At 38.6% G+C, this 17,852-nt stretch overlaps 2 protein-coding genes across 7 annotated transcripts in view; both read right to left on the reverse strand.

Moving 5' to 3' along the window:
* The window catches only part of LOC106074747 (uncharacterized), a 32,577-nt gene extending 15,895 nt beyond the window's left edge, over positions 1–16,682 (reverse strand). Inside the window, exon 1 of one of the 5 annotated variants that reach the window (XM_056024191.1) lies at positions 16,594–16,682. The gene's annotated coding sequence lies outside the window, so the exon portion shown is untranslated. Of the gene's footprint in view, positions 1–1,653; positions 1,859–16,593 lie in introns of those variants that run through there. The other 4 variants (XM_056024194.1, XM_056024189.1, XM_056024193.1 and 1 more) reach the window with 4 other exon arrangements.
* On the reverse strand, positions 6,265–10,575 carry LOC129925203 (trichohyalin-like). 2 transcript variants are annotated; one of them, XR_008776997.1, is made up of 2 exons: positions 6,600–10,575; positions 6,265–6,502 (listed from the first exon to the last, which is right to left on the reverse strand). XR_008776997.1 is itself a non-coding variant. In XM_056024188.1 (2 exons), the coding sequence occupies exon 2, from the start codon at positions 9,378–9,380 to the stop codon at positions 8,238–8,240; it is 1,143 nt and encodes a 380-aa protein (XP_055880163.1). In that variant the 5' UTR covers positions 9,381–10,325; positions 10,424–10,575; the 3' UTR covers positions 6,517–8,237. The 2 variants fall into 2 exon arrangements, 1 of the variants encoding a protein (XP_055880163.1); XM_056024188.1 differs by lacking the exon at positions 6,265–6,502 and having other exon boundaries at positions 6,517–10,325; positions 10,424–10,575.
* Positions 16,683–17,852: the final 1,170 nt, after the last annotated feature.

The raw sequence follows: 17,852 nt of genomic DNA on the forward strand, positions 1-17,852 counted from the left end.
GTAGCTTTTCCTATCCTTTTTGTCAGCTCGATGTCTAAGTCTAGGTTACTGACAATTGTTGAACCCAAGTAGGTAAATTCCTGCACCACTGAAAGGGTGTGGTTCCCAATTTGTATTATAGGTATTTCTGCGACGTCTTGTGCCAGGATTTCGGTCTTGGAGAGACTTATAGTAAGACTAAACTCTTGACAAGCAGCTGCTAAGGCGTTCACTAGCTTCTGTAGACCTCCTTGTGAGTGAGATACGAGTGCCGCGTCATCGGCAAACAGCAGCTCCCTTATCAATATACGACGCCTTTTCGTTTTGGCTTTAAGACGTGCCAGGTTAAAGAGCCTTCCATCGGATCTGCTATGGATGTATATTCCGTCTTCCAGGGATTTAAAAGCACTGGATAGTACGACTGAGAAAAAGATGCCAAATAGTGTAGGGGCCAGTACACATCCTTGTTTGACACCGCTCTTAATGGAGAATGGCCTGGAGGAAGAACTTTCAAACTGAACGGTGCTCTGCATATTTTCGTGAAAAGCTGACACTAGTTTTCTTAACTTATTTGGGCAGCCGATTCTCTCTAGTACAGCAAACAGACCGCTTCTGCTAACAAGGTCAAAGGCCTTGGTCAAATCAATAAATGCTATGAAGAGGGGCTGCTTTTGTTCTCTGCTCTTCTCCTGTAGCTGCCGAAGAGAGAAAATCATATCTGTTGTAGATCTACCTGCCCTAAAGCCACACTGCGACTCTGGATAAACACGATCTTATACTATGTAATACTAAACACATACTCTCGTAATAATGGTATCACCTATATTCATATGGCATGCTTACTGGTGATTTACATTCCACTATATACACGAAGCGATATAATAATAATAATTAAAGCTTTTATATAGCACTACTTTCATGCTTTCAGAGCACTATGGTCCAATCTCATTTGTGGACCAGTGATGGTGGGGGGGGGGGGGGATGCTCATTAAACACATTTCTGCTCGAGTCGGGTGTCGAACCACGAGCACCCTTCATAGGTAGCCAAGACAAACTAAGTTCAAGCGTACGTAGCCTTTCAACCACATATATAAGGTTTATATTTTGTACAGTCTTGTAGAAGTTGAATAGCAAGAAATATCCTAGTGAATCTATAACAAGACGCCAAGCTTATAAATTAGTCACGAATTTCCAGTTAAAATGGGATAGTAATGTTTACATTAATCTATAAATGCTCTGTTACCAAAACTAACTCGAAATAGCGTGTCCAGTCAAATGTGCATTATAATTATTGGTCTGTTTATATGCAAGATCCCAGGATTTCAACGCTACAAAAACCTTTCACAAATCATTATTGTACGCTGGGAAAGAGCAAGATTGAATGAGAAGAAGAATCAAAGTTTTATCCAAACATTTAATCATTATGAGGGCAGGTAACTAAATATGTAAATCTTAATGCAATCAATTTGTGAGCCAGGTGGTATTGCAATTTCAGTGCCAATGTCGACTTTAATTCTGCCCCAAGCCAGGCTTTACGCAGCCTGTTATACTTTCACATTTATACATTTGCAAGTGTCCTTAGTATGAATGAAGTGGTACTGGTAGCTGATGTAAAGAATGAAGTCTTACTTTGTTACGAGATTTAGATCTATAACTTCAATTAAAAGTGTTTACCTTAGGAGTATACCAGATGTGAAATAAGCACATCTATAGAAAGAGAGAGAATGATAGAGAAAAATTCTTAAAGTTTGAACCTTCCTACTTGACAAGAAAGCAGAATTTTGTCATAGATTAAATAGTTGGTCTAAGTCTAGACCTAGATCTAACTTACATTGTTTTATATTGATATCATTAGCAGAGAGCACTTCTTTGAACTAAATCAATACATAAATAAAGTTTTATTAAACACTCTTAAAAAAAAGCGCATGAAAAACAAACCAGTGTGCATTTTGTAAATTCAGCGTACAATGTGTAGGCTGTACCTTTAGGGTACTCAAGACCATCTCCCCTTATGTGTTCAGGTGTGTAACAGATGGGGGAAATATTGGAACAAAGTCTCTTACAATAGAATGTCAAGGTCCTCGGTTCGGAAGATGAAGTAAGGGTGAGAGCAGTTGTTTCTCATGGTTAAGCAAACACAGTTGCGACCTGCCATATATTGTCACATCTAATATGATCTCATGCAGACAAAAAGCGGTTATTTGCACCGGACTGCTGCTGTTTAAGTTTTCGCCTTCTAGGCCCGTCTCGGCAAAGCTTTTTTTAGGTCTAAATTGTGTGCGTTCTCCGTCTCTTTCAGGCGTCATCTTTCATTTCTCCTATCCCTGCGTTGGCTGTTAGGGCACCACACAAGATCTGCTAAACGTCTTTCTCCATACCTGTCTTTTGCCTAGCAGAGAATCTCTGTCAATGAAAGGCCCTTCCATTCTTTTATGTTGACTTCCCATCGCTTTCTTTGCCTCTCTCCTCTTTCCTGGTACTGACCGCGTAGCCCTTGTGTCCAAGAGGAACATATAAGAAGCAACGCCAATCTTTCCCTGCACTCTCAAGGTTCTGTTTTGTTTTAACACTCTGAAAGGAGTCGTTATTCTCGAGTTCGACATTCTGAGCTGTCAGTCCTTGTTTCTTGAACCCGGTGGACTGTAGCGGTTGACGTTCTGAAGCACAACCTTGGCCTTAGGAAATCCTGTTACAATTCCTCCGTAAATGACCTGGAGTGCTACAATTCCAGCAATGAAGGGTCTTTCTATTATGTCTTGATGTCCGATAATGTTCCACCTTTCTTCGGATCAGCCTCGGCAGATCCTCCTCTTCCGACACATGTAACGTCCGACAATACTGTATGTACCCAATCATGGAGTCAACCCTGGTGAAAAATCAGGAGCTGGCGACCCTAAGGCAGTTCGCAGCACCCAGTGCTGAACTCTGGCAGAACCTGCGACGCCGCTGACCCCAAACTGTATCGGCACTGCCGTTCTTTTGGATACATCAGCTGCGTGGAGAGGGGGTAATTGATGTGTAGGCGACATCGTTCCGACCACAGCTTATGCCCAGGCAATCATCTCATTTCCAAGAGATGATCCAGAGTCATTTCGCGACTGAAGGAGACCCTATTTTTTTATTTTTTTTATGCTAAAAGTCCTAAAGAAAGTGTAATTGTTGTGCTGCACCGTGTTTCTAAATTCTTTTATTTTCGTGTCTTTATTTTATTTCTTTTTTTTATTATTATTTTTTTTTTTTGTTTTGTCTGGTTGGGGTCTGCTTGGGGTTCCCGTTAGCCCGGGTAGATTACAAGGACTGCATGCAAGTTTCTCATGTTTTCTAATGTTGACAATTAAGATATTGTGCAATGCGTGCATCACGGTCATGTTCTGCGTGGAGGGTTTTATTGTCTGATGAGTTTTTCAAAAAGGAAAATAATTTATTTCTTTTTATTTATTAGCAAATATTTTTCTCTTTTTATTACATTTTTTTCTTATTAAATATTTTTTTTTTGCTTTTTATTTTAAAATAATTATAACTTTTTTTTTATCTTGTTACTCATTTTACTTGTATTTGTTTTTAACAAAGCTTCTATTAACTCCCTTTGACCTTCTGTCTGCTAAGAAAGTTGGCACATCATTTTATCGGATCAGGCTGAATTTTTGCACAGTTATTCATCGACAGAGAATCAATAAACAAAAATAATCAATTAGTCATTTAATTATTAATTATTGGTAGATAATTTTTTTTTATTAATTATTTATATTTTACTAGTTTTCATTTTTTTTAAGGAAACCTCAGAATTAGCGCTATTTCAATTTAGCTTTGTCATCATCAAAATCCTTGGGCCTCTTTTTTTTTTATTGGGGGGGGGGGGGAGCTTTTTATTTATTTATTTATTAGTATATTTTTTTTCAATTTTATTTGTAAAGTTTCGCATTTCACTAATATTAAATCATACAGAATTAAAGAGAAAATTTTAAACATAATTATTATATACATAATTACTTTACAAAAAAGAAAATAATAGTAACGAAAAATTATTTTCCTTTTCTCATGCGTGTATATGTTTGTGTCCGACTGCTTCGTCTCAGTTCATTTTTGAATCTCCCAACCCGCCCACTAGCCCTAGTGTAACACAGAGTGATGAATCTTGAGTGCGAACGTACAAGAAAACGTTTTGAGCAGACGTCATGCTAGTTCAGTTCTAGATGTACAGGAAATGCAGTTTTACCTTGAAAAATCCGGGCAATGCTTCTTAATTTCACCGTGGCGCTCGGCAGGGCCCGGTCTATCCGTTGCGGGCCCTATGCGAAAGGGATTGCGTGGGGCCCAGTTTGGGTAAGGATACGGATTATAGGCGAAAATGGCGATTTTGTATTAAAAAATAAATTAGTATTTGCATTTTAATCATTTTTATTAAGTACAAAATCACGATCCAATTAACTTGACGAGATTTGCTTGTAACGAAGTCATACAGTATATCATCAGAATTCTGTTTCCTACATTAATCACGCTCAATAGCAAGAATTAGCTAATTGTTCAATATATCTTGGTGTATTGTTGACCTCAAGTATTTCTGCATTAGTTTGAGACGCGAGAAGTTTCTTTCACTAAATGTCACAATTACGGGTACTGTATAATGCCGATTTTTTTTTTAAATGAGCGTAAGATTATCGTTTCCCAGATTGAATGACAACCCAAAATGACAGTTTTTGTCTATATTTCAGGAGATTTTTATGACTTAAAAGATTAAATAATTTCATGAGATTTCCAGGAATTTTTCGTAAATTTTCAATTTCGGGAGATTTTAAGGAGCTCCTCTTAAATCAGGAGGCCGCTGGAAATCTGTTTAAAGTTAGAAAAAAAGCTAAATTTAATTATTTTAAAGCTAGAACTAGCGCGGGGCCTATGAAAGTGTGGGGCCCAATGCGGTCGCATAGGTTGCAGTGGCCTAAGGCCGTCCCTGGCGCTCGGGTGGAAACGGTCAATAGAGGAGACGATTTGGTAAAAAGGGGGAAGCAAAAAAGAACCCCATTTGTGTTGCCTAAGGACCGAGTCCACTGTCTGGATTGGAAGAAAGCCCCAATAAATATGTCACTTTCCACACACTGTTCCTCAAAGGACCGTTTTTATGGCGGACACCATCACGGCTGATGTGTTACAAAGATGGACTATGGGGAAGTTTCCATGATTTTCTCCGCCTTTGGCCTCGCTTCTTATTCGAACGCCATTGGTAATAAAGATGTAATACTTTACATCTGCTTTTAGTCAGCACTCCGCGCCTTCTCTTAAGTAAGGGGGTGGGGGAGAGTTGTCCCAAAGTTTGAAAATGTTGGGAGCAAGAGAAGTAGAGTACAAACAAAGCGCTCAACAAGCATGGATTACACGACCAATACATATATAGCATTACTGAGGCTCTGCGAACGCTTCCTTTAGAGTCATAAAAAACTAGAAAGAAAAATCAACTCTGTTGCCATTTCGCCCTACTGGCATAGAGGAAAGTAGTTGGTAGCAGACGGCCTTTGAAAGAGACATGCTTGAGAGCTCTCACAAAGGCTGCGGGACACACATTTCAGATCCAAAGAAAAGCTTTTATTGAAGGCAGGCGCAGAAGACGAAAGGAGAACTGACATAGATCGCCGGAAAACAAAGACTTTGTCTGTACGAAATGAGTAAAAAATATGCAGGATGCAACTGAGTTAGCGTTGCGATGTAAAACACAGCACCCTTTCTTAATCTTCCGACTCGAAGACATTGCTATTGAATATTGCTCAGAGACACTTGAGTTTCCGTAAATATCAGGAATGGAATGTAGTCGTCCTTCTTCATTTCGTAGAACTTCGAATCTTGGTTAACGCTTGAATATTAAGTTTCGGGAGTCCCTGAGTCTACCAAACTTTAGTGGGTATTTTGCATTAGTAGTGAGAGAGTAAAGCGGTTGGTCTTCGTACTGGCCACATGACTATTTCGTTTACTGTAGACCGTAGAAACTTTAAGACCTATACATTTACACCATCAGCCCGAAATGGGCATGGCTTAAAAGGTGTTCTTTAATTTACTTTGCTTTAAGACTAAGACTAATACTAAGACTGCTTTAGTGATCCTTACGGAAATTTGTTGTGATTACAAGGACTTGTTTCTCATATAAAGACAACACAACAGAAACATACACATAAATACAACAGACAACATGAAGAGTTTATTCAGCGACTACACATAGGTATTGTCAGGGTTATGTTAAGGCCTTAGCTCGTTTGCCCGGGCCCCTGACATTCAACCAGGCACCTTGGTGCTTATAATAAATAAATGACTCACTGGTAACAATGTAAATATTTAATGATATAAATATAAGTATGATGACAAACTAATGGAGTAATGACATTGAATATGGAACATTTTAAAATACTGTGAATTTATTACTTAAATAATAATTATACCCCTTGCTGTCCCACAACGTACACATTAATGTTCGAAACCACAACACAACACACTGCTGTATTTAGTCACCAGCGTAGACTTCCAATCCCAAACTACCTCCCTGTAAAGACAAAGTAAAGACAAACTAAAAAGGTCTAGTAGACTATCACTATGGCATCGAAACAACTACGAAACGCAGTTATGCCTTAGATACTCACCCTAAACAGGGGAACACAGAAGAATCTCAACAAACGTTACACCAGCAGAACAAAAACACTCCATTAACTTACAAGCAAGGCAACAAAAAGAAAGTGCGTTCAAAAATAGTGCACTTAATACACATTGGTGCTAGAATGCCATAATCTACGCACCGACATTCCCCCTCTCCCCACAAACTGGTTCTTACAAAGTATGGACCATTTTCCGTACCTCAAACTGAAAGAAAAGTAAGAAGATATCATTGCAACTACAAGGTAAGCACATCCAGCTAGGGAACATTCATCCGCATTAACATCACTCTTCCAAACATAACAACTTAGAAGAAAAATTACCAATTATACTTTTTACCAAAGTATCCACATTACACTATGAACCATTCACAAAATCACATCTACCAACCGATCAAATTTAAAATGCATAATCAACAAATTAATGTCAATAATACTAATACAACATAATTTCATCTAACATAAAGTGCAAACATTTTCAAACAATAATGTATACATTGGAACATTAAAATGCATAAGACATGTATATACCAAAAATACATAAATATGTAACTTATGTAGCTGCACATTGGAAAGTCTATCTTGAGCATGGATCAGCAAGCAGATTGTCCTTTCCTCAGACGTGAACAACATCAAAGGAATAATCCTGCAACATCAGCGCCCATCTTGTAATACGTGCATTGGTAAAGTTAGTGCTCCTAAGGTAAGATAAAGCCTTGTGGTCAGTCTGGAGATGAAATTTTTTTCCGGCCAGATACCTGTCCAATTTTTTTATTGCATATACAATGGCCAATCCTTCCCGTTCAATGATAGAATACTTCTGCTCCCGAGGCAACAACTTACGGCTCACAAATTTTATAGGATGCAACATACCATTCACACACTGGGTAAGAATGCCAGAGATCCCTTTGTCTGAGGCATTAGTCTGCAGATAGAACGGTAGAGAAAAATCAGGCAAACGAAGAATAGGATACTTACATAGACAGGCCTGTACTCTCTTCAATGCCTCCGCACACTCACAGCTCCAGTCTACTCTCATGGATTTTAAACGACGTAAGAATGCCTTAAAAGGAAAAACTAAATCCACGTATCTACCAATAAACTTTTACTCCCATAACTAACAGATATGGTTCCGATACTTTAAATAACAAAGTATAAACTCAACTTACTTTAAGTATAATTAAAGATATAAGTGAAATGGAAAAAAAAATTCGTCTAGAATATTGATTACATCAACATCTAAATATACCAACACCATTCATCCATAGGTCTCGATATTTAAACAACCCAATATGGATTTACCAGAGTACCCTAGTTATCATCACGTTATCCCCGCGTGCTTATACGATGAGGGACAACCACAATATTCCTACCTCCAAATTTGGACTTGTCCAAATATTTAACTGCTCTCGCAACGTCTGCTAGGTTCTTGAGCCTAACATGACCTACACCCATTGACTTCCCATTCGCCATCAAAACCTCCACAAATCCCACCAAACCAACATCTCTAAACCTATCCTTTAACTTCTGCCAGTTAACATTATATGGTAAATTTCTAACTGTCACTGTGTAACGATCCGGAATCAGCTTATAGTCACGACGACTCTTGGACTCGCGATGGCCCTCTAGTCATCTATCACTTGGCCTCTGCTCACGTGCTCTGACCACAGTATTACAATCGTCTTCCCTATCAGTTGAATTAATCGGGTAAGTGTTTGGAACCCTATCCCCACAACTGAAGCAAGCGATCTCCATCCTTTTGCCCCCAGGACTCCGATTCATCACAGGCTCACTACACGCTGCCGCAACATACACTTTGTCTTCCTTAGCAAGCGACACACCCGCGCTAGCAACCTTAAAACCTTCAATAACATCAATCATATCATCAACGGTGCCTTTCTTACTTATTATCAGTTGCTTGTACACATCACCGGACACATTCTCAAGTATTCTATCTTTCACCAGCAACTCTTTCACTTCTTCCACAGTCTTGCCTACTTCAGCCATTTTCAACCAATTGTCCAACGCATTTCGCAGCTCTGTGACAAAACCCCTAAAATTGTTCTGTCGTGGTTTTACCCGGTGGAACCTCTTGCGGCAGGTTTCCGCGTTTATATCCGCATGTCGGAGTAATACGGTCCTCACTTCCTCATAATTTTCATTCAAAAACAGACTGTCACGCAGCATACAGTTTCTTAGAAAGGTAGTTAGTTTATAGGACAGGAGCAATGACCATTCCTTTCTATCAATCTTGCATCTTGTTGCGACGGCCTCAAAGTGTGTTAAATATGCCATCAGGTCATCGTCTTCCTTCATTCCCTGGAAGCTCTTGTCAAGTTTATCTAAAACATTTCTAGGCCGCACCTCTGCCTGTGTTGCCGTCCCAGCCGCTGTTGCTGACTTTTCCTTCATTTTTTCTAGTTCCATCTCCTCTTTCCTCTTGAGTTCCTCCCTGGCATCTCTTTCTTTCCACCTTTCGTGTTCCTCACGCTTGGCCTTATCCTCACGTTCAAATCTGGCTTTCTCCTCTGCCTTCGCCTCTGCTCTCAATCTTTCCTCTCTCTCAAATCTGGCCTTCTCCTCTGCCTTCGCCTCTGCTTTCAATCTTTCCTCTCTCTCAAATCTAGCCTTTTCTCGTTCAAACTCCTCTTTCTTAGATTTTTCATAGTCTTCTTTCTGCTCAGCCACATACCTCTCTAACCTTTCACCTTCGTACCCCAGAGAACGACCATCACTTATAAACTGGGCAGTAATTGTCAACCTAGTTTCCATGGTAAATACAATGTACACTACTTGGCTGTATTATATTTAAATTATATACAATATGGGAACCTAAAAAATTCTACTAATTGTACAAGAGATCAACTAAAGCCTAGAGCCTGCGGTTAAATGGCAAAGAAAGAAACCTATCTGTGCAGTATCCCACGTCGGAGGAAAGTGCCTCACTCAGGCCACAGCGTCGAAATATAGTTGCCACAGGACAATCCACCACAATACTAGTAGCCTCAGACTTCAGTAGTTACCAACAGCCACTTTACACTCACGTTCGCTTGTTGCCGGGAGCGAGAAGACACTCGTTCGAAGGTGAAGCACAATATAGAAAACAAGAAAATACAAATGCGTTTCAATCTTGCAATACAATAGTTATATAGTATATAGTACAGTATAGTTATAGTGTTATATCACTTATATCACAAAGGATGTATTTATTTGCTACTTTCGATATACATCGTTGCCAATGGTACACAATTCAATATTAGTACAGTAGATTGTGATGCAATACTATGTAAACAATTATTAGATTGTAGACACTGCTGCTACATAATCAAGTAACTAAAACTTATATAATGATTGAAATTATAGTTCTGTGACTGGTAGTCACAGCCGGACTCGAGCCCCCAACTGTCAGGGTTATGTTAAGGCCTTAGCTCGTTTGCCCGGGCCCCTGACATTCAACCAGGCACCTTCGTGCTTATAATAAATAAATGACTCACTGGTAACAATGTAAATATTTAATGATATAAATATAAGTATGATGACAAACTAATGGAGTAATGACATTGAATATGGAACATTTTAAAATACTGTGAATTTACTAATTAAATAATAATTATACCCCTTGCTGTCCCACAACGTACACATTAATGTTCGAAACCACAACACAACACACTGCTGTATTTAGTCACCAGCGTAGACTTCCAATCCCAAACTACCTCCCTGTAAAGACAAAGTAAAGACAAACTAAAAAGGTCTAGTAGACTATCACTATGGCATCGAAAACAACTGCGAAACGCAGTTATGCCTTAGATACTCACCCTAAACAGGGGAACACAGAAGAATCTCAACAAACGTTACACCAGCAGAACAAAAACACTCCATTAACTTACAAGCAAGGCAACAAAAAGAAAGTGCGTTCAAAAATAGTGCACTTAATACACATTGGTGCTAGAATGCCATAATCTACGCACCGACAGGAATCTTGGTGCATTTCATGTTCCCTGATCAATGAGTGGCGGTGATAGAGTCTGACCGAGTGAGGTACGAACGAGTTTTTGTACCGCTCCGTTCTTGTTTTGATTGTTTAATTTAAAACTGTTGAGTTTGTATAGAAAAAAGAGTCGCTGGGCTGTTTTCTTTGTCAGAGTTCCAAGGTGGTCTTCCCATGAAAGCTTGTTTTTGATGATAACGCCTAGATATTTATATGCCTTTACTTGTTCTATAGATGTAGTGTTTATTTGCAGTTCACGTATAGTTTGTTTTTTCTTTCTAAAATCTATTATAAGTTCTTTAGTTTTTGTTACATTCAGTTCTAGAAAGTTGTCGGTGCACCAGTTTGTAAACTCTTCTATCGAGCTTCGATACTGAGTTTCGTCTCCTGAAATAAGACCGACTATGGCAGTATCATCAGCGAATTTAATGAGTTTAACTGAGTCATAGATGCTTCTTATGTCATTAGTGTAAAGAGTGTATAGCACAGGAGAAAGTACACAACCTTGTGGAGCACCCGTACATAGTACTCGAGTTGACGATTTGGTGTTGTTGACTTTAACATACTGGGGCCATTGGGTTAAAAAGTTTAGAACCCATGCTTGTAAGTAAGAGCTTACATTTAAGTTACTCAGTTTGTTTATCATTAGATGTGGCTGTATGGTATTGAAAGCCGAGGAGAAATCTACGAAGAGGACTCTTGCGTAGGTTTTGGGTATATCGAGATGCTTATAAAGATGGTCCAAAAGCAATAGAATGGCATCCTCAGTTCCTCTAGCTGCTTTGTATGCAAATTGGTGAGGGTCTAGGCTGTTATTGACTTTTGCTACAAGTTGTTTAAGCATATATGTTTCAAAACATTTCATAACAATAGGTGTTAGTGCTACTGGGCGTAAATCATTTAAGCAATCTATTTTTGGTTTCTTAGGCACTGGTATGATTTCTGAAGTTTTCCAGATGTTTGGAATTACGCACGTTTGCAATGACTGGTTAAAGATATGACAGAAGATAGAAGAAATTTGCTCCGCACATAGCTTGATCAGCTTGCCACTAATTTTGTCTGGTCCAGAAGCTTTTGTTACGTCTACTCTTTTAAATAACAAGGTCACTTCATCCTCAGTTACAAAATTGACGTATGGCTCTTGTTTTCCTTTGGACAGAGTGTTGAAAAGTTCTTTGTGTAAATCAACAAAATCTTCTTTGTCAAAATGAGAATAAAAATAATTTAGTTCGTTGGCGAATTTCTCATCATCAGCCACTAAAATTTGTTCTCGTTTGAGGCGCAGCCTGTTATTTTTTTTAATCCCTCCCAGCATTGTTTTGAGTTGTTCTTGGCAAAGAAATTCTCAATTTTTTCTTTGTATGTTTTTTTCCCTTCAATTAGTTTACTTCACTTACTAGCATCCAAAAATTATGCCATCCCCCCTCCTCCCCCTTCTTTTTAATCCACCATTTACACCCCCCCCCACACACACACAGACAAACAAACAGACAAACAAATTCAAAAATCACGCATTGTTTGAAAGAAATTCTCCTGAAGGAATTTCATTTTGTTTTCTTGTCTCTTTGTTTATATCTCTTTTTGTATGACTCGCTAACATAGTCCCCGACTCCACATAAGCCTGACACACCAGGGAGGAAAAAAAAAGGAGGGGTGCTAAAAGGAGAGCAGTTCCTCCAAGTTTCATAGTTCAGTTCTTGAAATCAATTTTTTTTAACCTACCCCCCCCCCTCACTATTATTCTTGTACCTCCTGCACATGGATGTATCTCTCACGCTGTTAAAGATCTTTTTTTTTTGCGTGTGTTAGCGCCCACGCGTCGCCCCAGGGCGCACGTTTACCAATGTTACCATAAGAGTGCAGTATGGCTTCATACAAAGTGTCAACGCAACTGTGCAGCGAGGCGACAGACGAACAGGAAAAGGGGGGGGAGGAGGGGACTCAAGCACCGAATTCAGAACTTCGTGTCCCTCATGCAGCGCAGGTTTTTACTACAGGTTGTTACTACAGGTTGTTACTACAGGTTGTTGTGTCTGCCCCCCGCTGCCCCCAACCCCTCTCTCTCCTTAAAATTTTTTTATTATGGAAAAAAAAAACGCTAACTATCGCATCGCTAGCAGTTAACACGGGTTGTTACTTCCGAGCCAACGACCCCCGCCCAATCTCTTCCATTACGTAGCTTATTCGCATCTTCGTGAATGACATTTCAAATGTTTGAAATAGAGGCTGTACTAGATCTAGTCTGCGGGTTATCATAGTATCGTGCAGGAGTGTATGTTTCAGTCAATCTGTGTTTACTCTGTGTTCACTCTGTGTTCACTCTGTGTTCAGTTTACCGCTTCTTTGAAGTAGGATATTATGGATTGTGTATAAGGATACATCTTCATAATTCAATATTCTTCTTGGAACTATATGCTTGATATTTAAACAACTGGCCTAGGAGATATACAGCGATAATCGAAGGTAAGCCATTTTTTTTTACATATTAACTCACTCTGTCTGTCTGGTACAAACTTTGAACACGTTATTTCTCCCACACCCATTCTCGGATCAAGTTGAAACATTACACAATTATTTATTATACATAACGAAACACAAATGAAGAAAAATAATTAAAAAGTTAATAAATCAAATATGATAATTAATTATTTTTGTTTGGTACCAAAAAGGGAAATCAATCCTTCAGTATTGAGAGATATGCCTAAATGTGTGGAGTTAGGTTCTCTTGGATAATTGTATTAGTTTTTCTCCCACACCAGTGCTCGGATCAAGTTGAAACTTTACGCAATTATTTATTATTACTAACAAAGCATGAATCAATAAACAAATCAATTAATTATTCAATTAACTATTGGTAAATAATCATTTTGTTACATATGGAAAAAGGGGAATAAATGTTGCATTATTGAAATATATAACAAACAAATGAAAATCCCTCTCTACCCAGAAGAAATGATGAAAATGAAAGAGTGTAGAATAAACGAGAATCAGACCAGCTCACATCCTAATTACAAGAAAAAGGATGCCTGTGATAAGGTGTCTAACATGATGATCAACGCACAATTTTTTGATTCAGAACCGGACACAACAGAAGAGGAAACATATGTTCCGGAAGCTCAAGTTCGGAATATGCCCTTGTGGAGCATCACCAGAGAATGCAAACCATGTCCTTCAAAGCTGCATACTATATCAAGAGGTCCCAAAACCCTCCTATAGAAAAAAAAACTATATGGAGAACTGCCTGATCTGGAAACCACTGCGCGGTTCAACTCATATATTATATTACTGATCTGAATCCTCCAACATGAAAGATGAAAAAAAAAAGAAGACTTTTCACATTAATTTTAATTTTTTCTTTATAGTTTTACGCTTATTTGTGGGACAGTAGGGGGAAGGGGTAGCTAGGAGTTGGTTTTCCGTGCTGCCTTTAGGAGCTCAGTAAACACAACTCTGCCCGTGTCGGGTGTCGAACCTCGAGCCCCCTTCTAGGTAGCCAAGTCAAGCCAAGTTCAAGCGCACTTAGCCTCTCGACCACGCTTAAACTGCAAGGTTTACTTTTGGAACTCCGAGAACATTCGTTCTGATTGTAGGCCGCTACTTAAACTACTTCTTTATCCACCCCCCCCCCAACCATAAAATTGTCTTTTATTATCTACGTTAGCGATATTCCTTGGGCGTGCCAAATAAAACACAAAATCCCAGATCTTCTGGAAGTCTGGACAATACGTTTCTATGGAACACCATTGAATTCAATAACACTTCTTAATGAAGAAAGGAGGCTGGCAGAACACGTTTAACTGACTTCTGTAAATGAGGTTTTGTGTTTAATTTTTATATCAGAAGATATGAAGAATCGCAAACTTAAACAGATTAAAAGCAGGACATTTTCACAATTTAGGTTAAATGCCGTCCCAATGGAGGACAAGGCCCCCAAAACGTCAAAATGGCTTGAGCGTACAAAATTCTCTGGTGAGCTCTTTCGAATTAAGACTGCCTGGAGTCCAATGAAACAGCAAGTCAAGTTCTTACTGCAGTCCAGGCCATAGACTTGAATCTGCTGCTTTCTAGCAGGCAACTTTCGTGGCAAGGCATACCAGTAGTCCTCAAGATCGGGGAAAATCAAAACCGGATATCAACATATACACACAAACACACACACACACTCTTTCTTTCCCCTCTCTCCCTTTCTTTCCTCTCTCTTTCTTTCCTCTCTCCCTTTGTTTCCTCTCTCTCTCGTATCTTGATAGCCATGCTTCAAAGATTCTACAGGTAGCGCCTATATTACGCAGTAAAGTTAAACTTTGCACGCTATAATATTGACTTGTGAATTTATTTCAATTGTATGGATTAAAAAAGCAAATACAAATTAAGTGGTCTTTTCATCAGGAAAACTCATTACGAAGTTGCCCAACCAAAACAAAAAGGGGCAATGAGAAGTATGACATAAGTCCTTTTGTATTTTCTTGGACCGGTGTTCCTAATAGTTCTAATATATAGATGGTTGAGTGTCATAAACATCTTAGATACCTAGCCAGAGGGATTGAGTTTGAATTCTGATTTAGACCTGAGATGAACTCCTATTGAAAAAACAGAGCAGGAAGGTCTAATCCTCCCGTAGTGCTCTGGCAAGAAACTTAGCCGTTAGGCATAATAGTAGGGCCGGACTTAACCATTGTGGGGCCCAATGCGAAACGGATTTCGCGGGCCCAGTTTGGGTAAGGATACGGATAATAAGTGAAAATTAAGAGTTTGTCTTAGAAAATATATTTTGTTTGCATTTTATTCATTCTTTACTACGTACAGAATTACTACACGAGCCTTGCGTGTAGCGAAGTTATACAGTATATCATAATAATTCTGTTTCCTACATAGATCACGCTCAATATCAAGAATTACCAAATGTCTCAATCTAACTACGAGAATTGTTGACCTCAAGTAATTCTTTATTAGTTTGAGGCGCGAGAAGCTTCTTTCACTAGGATTGGCGTTTTCCATATTGAATGACACCCCAAAATGACATTTTTTGTGTATATATTTCAAGAGATTTGTATGAGTTTTCAAAAGGTTTTAATAATTTCCGATTATTTCCAGGACTTTTTCGTATATTTTGCAATTTCAGATTTCCAGGAGCTCCTGCTAAATTGACAGGAGGCCACGGGAAATCTGTGATAAGTTATAAAATGGTTTAATTTAATAATTTATACACCTAGAATTAGCGCGGGTCTAATGAAAGTGCGGGGCCCACTGTGGTCGCATAGGTTGCCGTGGCCTAAAGCAGGCCCTGCAAAATGGCTACTTACTTTAGTACGCCTACTTACTTTAGAATGGCTACTTATTTTGGTACACCTACTTATTTTGGAATGGGTACTTACTTTTGTACTCCTACTTACTTTGGCATGGCTACTTATTTTGGTAAGCCTACTTACTTTGGAATGGCTACTTATTTTGGTAAGCCTACTTACTTTGGAATGGCTACTTATTTTGGTACACCTACTTACTTTGGAATGGCTACTTTTTTTGGTAAGCCAACTTACTTTGGAATGGCTACTTATTTTGGTACACCTACTTACTTTGGAATGGCTACTTATTTTGATACACCTACTTACTTTGGAATGACTACTTATTTTTGTAAGCCTACTTACTTTGGAATGGCTACTTATTTTGGTAAGCCTACTTACTTTGGAATGAATACTTATTTTGGTAAGCCAACTTACTTTGGAATGGCTACTTATTTTGTTAAGCCAACTTACTTTGGAATGGCTACTTACTTTGGTACGTCTACTTCCTTTGGAATGGCTACTTACTTTGGAATGGCTACTTATTTTGGTACACCTACTTACTTTGGAATGGCTACTTACTTTGGTACACTTACTTACTTTGGTACACCTACTTACTTTGGTACACCTATTTACTTTGGAATAGCTACTTACTTTGGTATGCCTACTTAATTTACTAGTTTCTTTGATATGAATACTTTATTTAGGTACGTCTGCTTACCTTGCATGTCATGTCAGGTCATTTTGACCTCTAAATCTAATGTTTTTGCAATTGTCGAATAAAGGTTAGAGAAAAAAAGGTAAATATATCTTCATTGATGTAGCTGCTTATAGCATATAGTTTTGTTTTCAAAAACTAAGAAAATAAATTGCATGCACAAACGTATTAAATTGTTTCTAAACATAATTTAATGAGTTTGTTACAATATAAAAATCTTATACAACAGGAAAATATATTACGTCAGTTATAGTGTGTGTGTGTGTGTGTTTCTCTGGTGACGGTGGGAAGTGGTTAGCGATTGGTTGTGAATGATAAGTTGCATGATCATCATTGGTTTTTATACAGTTGACTCCAGAACGTGAGATTGAAATGTTTTTATATGAGTTAGATTTTGTTTAAAATATTTTATATTGTTATGACTTTTCCATGCGCACCACCATCCAGGCTAGTGCAGAGATGCGCACTTCTAGTAACCAAACTAGAACAGGATGTTGACATGAAGAGACTAACGATTTCCGCCCAAGTAGAGAGCCAATGTGGAGAGATCGTGCCTAATAAAAATGATGTTTTATGAACTTATGATGTCTTGTAAATAAAGATATATGTGCCTCGTTGAGTTGCCTCACTTAAGTTTTTACAATATACTAAAGTTTTTACTAATTACTAATACTCCACAATGAGCCATCCACAAGAGAGTGTGTGTATGTGTACTTGTGTATGTGTGAAAGACCAATACTCTATAATCTTGTTCCTTGTTGCTTCTGTTTAAATTTACATAACTTGAAAGTTGCTGATCTTAAGTCCTATTCTCAACAGCAGATGTTCTCCTTACTACGGAGATGTCTCTACCAGCACGTACGCCGGACTGCTGCTGGCACAGCTCGCCAGGACCAGAGGCGTAGGCCTACTGGTTATATGGGCATCCGGGCAAAAGCCTTGTGGACCGGTACCAAAACGGGCCGTAGGGGTCGCCGAATGGGCCACTTTGAACGACAATAAGTACTGTAAATGTGATTGGTATAAAAGAACTTTACAGACTTTACTATGTAATACTAAACACATACTCTCGTAATAATGGTATCACCTATATTCATATGACATGCTTACTGGTGATTTACATTCCACTATATACACCAAGCGATATAATAATAATAATTATAGCTTTTATATAGCGCTACTTTCATGCTTATAGCATGCTCAGAACACTTAGGTCTAATCTCATTTGTGGGCCAGTGGTGGTGGGGGGGGGGTGCTCAGTA

Source organism: Biomphalaria glabrata, chromosome 3, assembly GCF_947242115.1.
Source record: "Biomphalaria glabrata chromosome 3, xgBioGlab47.1, whole genome shotgun sequence".
Lineage (NCBI taxonomy): Eukaryota > Metazoa > Mollusca > Gastropoda > Planorbidae > Biomphalaria > Biomphalaria glabrata.